This window comes from Danio rerio, chromosome 5, assembly GCF_052040795.2.
Source record: "Danio rerio strain M-AB ecotype USA chromosome 5, GRCz13ab, whole genome shotgun sequence".
In the NCBI taxonomy this organism is placed as follows: Eukaryota; Metazoa; Chordata; class Actinopteri; order Cypriniformes; family Danionidae; genus Danio; species Danio rerio.
The window spans coordinates 38,949,134-38,957,500 of record NC_141025.1 but is presented as its reverse complement, the minus strand read 5'-3'; the positions used below and the strand labels follow the sequence as shown (position 1 = coordinate 38,957,500).

General features: G+C 33.4%; 1 protein-coding gene across 1 annotated transcript; it reads left to right on the top strand.

The window, feature by feature from the left end:
* The first annotated feature begins 540 nt into the window (after nucleotides 1–540).
* On the top strand, nucleotides 541–7,978 carry chrm1b (cholinergic receptor, muscarinic 1b). Its single transcript, XM_087253813.1, has 2 exons — nucleotides 541–784; nucleotides 4,405–7,978. Exon 2 carries the CDS (start codon nucleotides 4,515–4,517, stop codon nucleotides 5,976–5,978), a length of 1,464 nt encoding a protein of 487 aa, XP_087109939.1. The 5' UTR covers nucleotides 541–784; nucleotides 4,405–4,514; the 3' UTR covers nucleotides 5,979–7,978.
* Nucleotides 7,979–8,367: the final 389 nt, after the last annotated feature.

Genomic DNA, 8,367 nt, shown 5'->3' with positions numbered 1-8,367 from the left:
GCTACTGATGTGACAATAAAAGTGATTTGATTTGAAGAGTTAAGCTTTAAACAGAAAAAATGATAAAAACTTATTTAAAAAAATATTTTAATGCAAGATGCTAATGGTCTAATCCAATTCAATAATGTACACTAAGCTAAGCTAAGAGTGCCAGAACCAGAGATAAACTGAATGGATTTCAAACTGATAAAACTCAACTCTAAAAACTTTACAAAAAGTGGCGTGTTCCTTTAAACCCAACACTAAGATAAAACCAAGGTCGTGTGTACATGAAGTATCATTTATAAATAGAGAGAGAGAAAACGGTGAGCTTTGCAATTGTTGTAACACACCATATTCTTGTTTATAAATGAGCGTGAGCCCTCTCATCATGCATCCAGAGCTCATTCGAGGTAAACACCAAAAAAGGCGTCTGCACTTCATCAGAGCTGCTTTGAGTATGAACAGTTGGCAGCCTCTCATTCAGTATTTACACGTATTATGACAGTCACGCATTTCCGCCGCTGGAGCTCAGGTCCCACAGCAAGAGGAGGACACATTGCCACCTTCAGCCAGATGAGGTGGATGAAGCAGCGGCATAGTTTTTTTTTTTTCTTTCTACTATTACTTACATCTTATAGATATCTAAGAACTGTATCTTTTTTTAATTTGTCATTGTTTGCATTAGATTCCAACTGGCATCATATATTGATGCATCTTCATCCGATAGTGGACATCTTGAGAAAACAGCACTTTATGATCTCTGAACAATCTAAAGACACTTTTAACAGCTTTTTACAAAAAGGTAAGTGTCATTTTAAAATATATTTTTAACTACTACTATGAAGGTTTGCTATACTTACATCAATTGGAAAGCTAATGGAAGACCATTCAACGTATTAGTCTACAATTTGGGATGCTGAGAATTCTTAAAGATACGGATAGGAAATGTTCTGTAATGTAAATTCTGTACATTTAATTTTAAGCTGTAATTTATATAGCCAGCCAAATTAATCACTATCAAACAGCCTGAACCTTTTGAAGGCATAATAAACATTTTATAAACAGTCAATGACAGCTAATTAATTACTGCACTTTTGATTTAAGAGACCAGACAACAATCCGTCTCTGCATAGTGTCAATGAACATGGCTATTTAAAACAACTCTCTAGACACTCCAAAAAATTCTAATAACTCTCAAAATAGACCACAATCTTTGCACAATATATCTAAACTAGAACTTTTTTTTTTAATTAAAACATAGGGTTATATTATATGCTGTACATATAGCACTCTTACATTCTCACTTAAACAAATAAATCACACAAAAACTGAAAATTCGGTCATTATTTACTCACCCTTAACTTGTGTCGAACCTTTATGGGTTTCTTTAATCTGTTGAACACAAAAGATGAAGCTATTCTGAACAAACTGGCAACGACTGAGTTCCTTTTGATTAGATTTTTCCTACTATCTGAAAGTTAATGTTTTCAGATTTACAGCTTTCTTTAAAATACCATTTTCATTCCTCAGAAAAAAGACCACCAATTAAGGGTTAGTATACTTAGCAAATGTTAATTTTTTGTCAATTTGTATTCCTTCAAACTAAAATATCTTTTTTTATTTTATTATTATTTTTTTTATAAAAAATCTGAAATTGACTCAGATCCTTACATTCTCAGTCAGATAAAGGTGACAGTTTGTTTTACTATTTTCCAAGTGCACACTACTAAATTAACTTAATTCAAGCGATGTTCTGAAACAGATATTAAAAGACATCCCATCTCATGAGCCATATATCAACACATTTGTTTTATCAAACACTGAAATTTAAACATAAGTTTTTCTAAGATTTGTGTAAAAAAAAAAAAAAAATATATATATATATATATATATATATATATATATATATATATATATATATATATATATATATATATATATATATATACAGTTGAAGTCAGAATTATTAGCCCCCTTTTGATTTTGATTTTCTTTTTTAATTATTTCCCAAATGAACTTTGACAGAGCAATAAAATTTTTTACAGTATGTCTGATAATATTTTTTCTTCTGGAGAAAGTCTTGTTTGTTTTATTTCGGCTAGAATAAAAGCAGTTATTAATTTTTTTAAAACCATTTTTGGGACAAAATTATTAGCCCCTTTAAGCTAATTTTTTTTTTTCGATAATCTACAGAACGAACTATCATTATACAATAACGACTAATTACCCTAACCTGCCTAGTTCACCTTATTAACCTAGTTAAGCCTTTTGATGTCACTTTAAGCTGTATAGAAGTGTCTTGATAAATATCTAGTCAAATATTATTTACTGTCATCATGGAAAAGATAAAATAAATCAGTTACTAGAAATAAGTTTTTAAAACTATTATGCTTAGAAATGTGCTGAAACAATCTTCCCAGATCAGAACAGAAATTGGGGAAACAAATAAACAGGGGTGCTAATAATTCAGGAGGGCTAATAATTCTGACTTCAACTGTATATATATATATATATATATATATATATATATATATATATATATATATATATATATATATATATATATATATATATATATATATATATCTGCTTAAACTCAATAACTGTTCAAACTATTCCCTGTTTTAATTGTTATTATTAAAATTAGGGTGGCATGGTGTCTCAGTCATTAGCAATGTGACCTCACAGCAAGAAGGTCGTTTGAGTCCAGTTGGCATTTCTGTGTGAAGTTTGCATGTTCTCCCCATGTTCGCATGGACTTCCTCTGGGTGCTCTGGTATCCCCCATAGTCTAAAGACATATGGTATAGGTGAATTGAATTAACTAAAGTAGCCGTAGTGTATATGAGTGTGTGAATGTTCAAATTATTCCATATTTTAATTATTAATATTAAAATAAGGGTGTCACGGTGGCTCAGTGATTAGCAATGTGGTCTCACAGCAAGAAGGTCGCTGATTTGAGTCCCAGCTGGGCCAGAGTGAATATAAGCTGGAATAGTTGGCGGTTCATTTTGCTGTGGCGACCTCTGAAATAAAGACTAAGCCGAAGGAAAATGAATGAAGGAATGATTATTAAAATTAAAGGAATGCAAAACATAAAACTTTCAGCAGTAAATGGTAAAATAGGGTATTATCTACGCATGTCTAAGAAAAGGTTTGAACCAAATAAATTACAACGCCATCTCTGCTATCAAACCTCAGAACATAATTTAATTTATTAAAGTTTTAATAAGAAAAAACTCAATCAAAATCAGCAACACTTTAAATGTCACATGAAATGTTACTTAATGCATTTACTAACATGAATAAACAATGAAATATACATGTATTATTATATTTATTCATGTTTGTTAATGTTACTTCATATGTAAATAAAGTTTTTCCTTGCAAGTTCATGTTAACTAAGCATTTTGGTTAACAAGCATGTTCAAATTTTAATTAACTATAACTAAATGTTTAGCATGCAAGTATCTCTACAGACTTAAACCTTAGGATCTTTCAATTGTAAAGCAAATGTAATTAAGTACATTGTATAAATAGTTGAGGATTAATGTTTATTATATTGGGTTATCAAGGTACATGTGTATTCTGTACAGTTTTATTATTTTTTATTATTAATTTTGTATTTTCTCTTTTTGGATAAATGTGATTTCATTTTGTAGAGAGCAGGGATGCTAAAAATAGGGCCCGTGGGCCAAAGTTGGCCTATTGTAACCTTTGATTTGGCCCTCCATCCCATCTGAGAATGATAAAAAGGGGTTGGGCATCATCATTTCTAATTTGACATACCTTTTTTGTATATTATTTTAAAAAAAGCAAATTGAGATTAAAAGTTTCAATTACATGTAAATGAATCTGACTTTTTAAAATGGAAATGTCGTCACTCAACAAGTAGAGGACTGATGCAGAAGACATCGGCGAGCAAATCAAAGCAAAAACCAGTGCAACTTCATTCTGTTAAAGAATGAAATGGTGTTGTTTTTAATGTAGTAAGTGGATTATAAAATGTAAAATTATACTGTATTAGTTAATATAAAGCAATGATGTTTTTTTTTTTGTTTTTTTTTTAAATATTATTAAATGAATTAGAAAATTCATGGCAACTATATTTACCTTTGACCCACTATTCTTAATAAATTTAGCTTTTTGGTGCTTCATAAGAAAATATTTGAGCACCCCTGGTTTAGAGGGTAGGGGTGGGAATAGTATTTGCTTAAATTTCTCTGTAAAAAAACTTTGTAATTTCTGTAAGTGTATTAAACAGATAAAAAAAAAGTATTATACGATGTTGTACTTTGATTTTAAAATGATGTTAAATCTTTTATTTTAGTAAACACAATAACCAATGAAACCTTATTGTAAAGTGTGACCAAAAAATGTAATTAAATTTACTATTATTCTTGTTTTTCTTACCTGATAACAGATTCCCAGGGCGCCCCCGGTGTCCACAGAGAGTAATGCAGAAGACACTTTCTGCTTCTCCTGAAGAATGTATTTGGCCCTTCATGAATCTGATGTGTGTTCTCTGGGAACATGAACACCAATTGTACTTCGCAGACAACAAACCTCACCATGGACCCTCTAGGGGGACATCATGAATGGGAGGTGGTTCTGATCGTGCTAGTGACAGGACCTCTTTCCCTCATCACCATCCTGGGAAACTCTCTGGTGGTCATATCCATCCGGGTCAACAGTCAGCTCCGGACCATCAGTAACTACTATCTTCTGAGTCTGGCGGTGGCAGACTTGATCTTGGGTACGGTGTCAATGAACTTATATACTGCATACGTAATCTTGGGCCGCTGGACGTTAGGACCTCTGGCTTGTGATTTATGGTTGACACTTGACTATGTAGTAAGCAATGCATCGGTAATGAACCTGCTTGTTATAAGCTTTGACCGATACTTTTCTGTTACACGACCGCTGACTTATCGAACGAAGCGAACTCCAAAAACGGCGGCTGTCTTGATTGCTCTGGCATGGGTGATATCTTTTATATTATGGGGGCCTGCAATCTTATTTTGGCCTCATGTAATGGGACGACCATCTGGAGCTGAAGCTCATGTCTGTTCCATCCCATTTCTCAAGGTACCTCCTATAACATACGGCACGGCGATCGCTGCTTTCTACCTACCCGTCAGCATCATGATCATTTTATACTGGCGAATATATTGGGAGATTGAGAACCGAGCGAAAGGGCTTGCTGGTTTTGTTGGGTCTGTGAAAAACACTACAGAAATTCTGGAAGGGTTGGACAAACAATCAATGCACCAAACCAGCAGTAAGAGCACATTAAGTATCTCAAGGGAAGGAATATCCAAAAAGGGACAAGGCAAGTCAGTTGGTTGCTTCACTTGGATTTTGAGAAACAAAACAGCAGCTCACGAAAGTTACAAGGAGCCTTACAGCAGCAGTAGCTGGAACACTGAAGATGTGGATGACAGTGTCTTGTCTTCATCCACAGATGAAGAACATGAGCCAAACAACAAGTCAAAAGCACCTTCATCTAATCCTTCAGCGATTAAGTTGAAGGATCTACACTGCAGATCAGACGATACAAAGGGTGTGCAAGAGCAGAACTCTCCTGCTGAGCGTCTCACCAAACAGTGCCATTTAAAACCCAAAAAGTCTGATCATAGCATTCGCCAACAGCTCAGAGCTAAACATCGAATTATTTTGATTATTAAAGAAAAGAAAGCAGCCCGGACGCTAAGTGCCATCTTGTTGGCGTTCATCCTCACATGGACGCCCTACAACATCATGGTTTTGGCCTCCATTTCATACTGTGTTCCTGAAAAGCTCTGGCAGCTGGGATACTGGCTCTGCTATGTGAACAGTACAGTGAACCCCATGTGCTACGCCCTCTGCAACGAATCTTTCAGGGTCACATTCAAGTCTCTGCTACTCTGTCGAGGTGGAGATAAACGAAAGTGGGACACAAACAGTTGGAATCGCCATGCCTTTGTGAGGCAGAATACGCCTTGTAGTACAGTGTAGTCATTCGGCATTCTACAATCCTGTTCCTTGAGATCTGTCTGCCTGCAAAGGTCAGCTTTGACAGTGTTAAAACATAACTGAAGGTCTTTGGTGGGGTGGCATGATACTGGTAAAGTATGTAATATTGCTGTTGAGTATTGCCATAATCTTGCAGTATAACATTTCCATAGAGAGGAATGTTACTTATTTTTTTCAATCATCATTCTAAAATAACAGGTAATATGTATTATTTCTGTTCTTATTAAATCTAATTCAGGCTAAAAATCTCATAGTTTGCCATTGGCATTTTTTCAGCTCTACAGGGTCGCTGTAGCCAATAGCAGATTACTAGGGAGAAGTTTATAAAAATAGAAAAGCCTCATCTGACTTGGATAAACAATGATTTTCTTGATTTTCTGTTACTTCATATGGGAGTTACAGTTTCTGCAGATTTCAAGTCAATTTTAAGACTTTTTAGGACATTTTTAAGATCGTTATAAATATTAATTTCAGTCTTATACAGAGCTAAACACTAAGAAATTTTTTTAGGTTGGTCACGTAGAAAGAGGTTTACTTGCCTTATCAAAATAAAATCTAATTAGTTATTTCTGTGCTAAATAATGTGTCAAAACAAGCAAAACCTTTTCTTCTTTTTCAAAAAAAAAAAAAAAACATTAGTACTTAGAGTTTGATTAAAGGGTTTTTTTTTTTAGATGGATTTTGGAAATTGGAGATATGTACAGATGTAAAATAAGACTTGTTTAAAATGATTTAAGGCCTACAAAACAGTATTTCAGTGACTTTAAGACTTGGCCTAAAATTTTGTCTTTAAAATTTATGACATTTTAAGACTTTTTAAGACACGTAAAAACCCTGGACTTAACTTTTACTACAACATTTGTGTAAATAAATGCATATGCCTTTACATAATACACTTTAATTGTGTTAAACCGCTTGGTTTAAAATCATACCAGATATGAGGAGGTTACAGTAGTGCTGTGTATATTGCTCCTTGGGTACTTGAAAATTTGTAATTGCTGTTTACATTCAACTTAAAGGGGGGCGGGGGGTCGTGGTTGGTAATTGTCATTTGTCTTGTGTAAAGATTAAATAAATAAAAATTTAGCAGTCAATGAAAACCGTATCATATAATTTTGAAGGTATTTTGAAGGAACAACTTTTTTGTGAATGGCATTAATGCATAGAAATCTGTTTAAAGCAGCTTTAACAAAAAGGGGCTTAGCAAATTTCCAGCTGATTTCAGGATTTTTCATTAAAAAAAAAAAGATTAAAAGTGTCATGAACAAACATAGTGTGATAATAGTGTCACAATCCTGAGACATGACCGCACAGAGGGATCATAAAGCAGATCATTCCCACTTAACCTACACATAATGCTTTATCTTGAAGTGGTTAGGGAAAAAAACTGTTAGATAGTCCCAATGGTGGTCATAAGCTGTCTAATGCGGCTTTACCAAACTCAGTAAGTCTGGTGAGCAGTGACTGGCCACTTAATTTTACAGTAGTAGGTGCATTACAAATCACATAGCTATGTACAATTATATGCTGTTTTGTAGAAAAAATAGCATAGACAGTGCATTTGCACTAGAAATTCTGAAAAACAGGATAAGTGCTCTTTAAATACCCAGACGATGTCACTATTCAACTAATAAAAACAAGTGTGAAACTTCAGTGGTTAAAGCTATCGGACACTAAGGTTGGATTTCTTTATTTTGGATAGTGCAAACAATGTTGTCCAATGTAAGTGATTATGCTCAATGGTGAATATGATTGTACTCATTGTATAAGTCATGTAACAGGTACTATTTGGTAGTTTGGTCATTTATTTTGACAACCATTAAACTGGAAACAGTTTAAACGTAAACAGTTTGAATTTCCTGCTAGTAAAAAACATTATAATTACATTTGGGATGACATTAAAACTACATGACTAATTGTAAAATTGTATAGTGCATCATGTGGGACGCAACTAGTAAATGCTGCATGTTTCTACAACTTTATGAGGACCTTTAAGTCTTCTCAGTGCATGACCATTGTTTTGACTGGATAATGATTCTGGATGGAAAATAGAATCAAACTATTTCTGCATGAGTTTTTTGACCACAGAAATCCACATAACACCATCAACCAAAAAAAAAAAAAAGAAAAAGAAAGAAAATTAGGTAAATAAAAATTAATTGTTACAATAATATTTAAAAAAGAATCACCAGAAATTGAGTATTCACGAGCATACTGTTTCTAATGGATTAGATTGGATTCTATTTCCTTTTGATATATTTATGAATTTATAATGGTTAATTGATGTCTTGCGCTGGATGTCATGTAAATGTTTGTCCTTATGACATCACTGATCCTCTAATATCCAAACTAAACAGTTTGTTTATAATGA

What these genes read in the sequence shown, in the direction of transcription:
- chrm1b (XM_087253813.1), top strand. Translation starts at nt 4,515, where the DNA reads ATGAACACCAATTGTACTTCGCAGACAACAAACCTCACCATGGACCCT.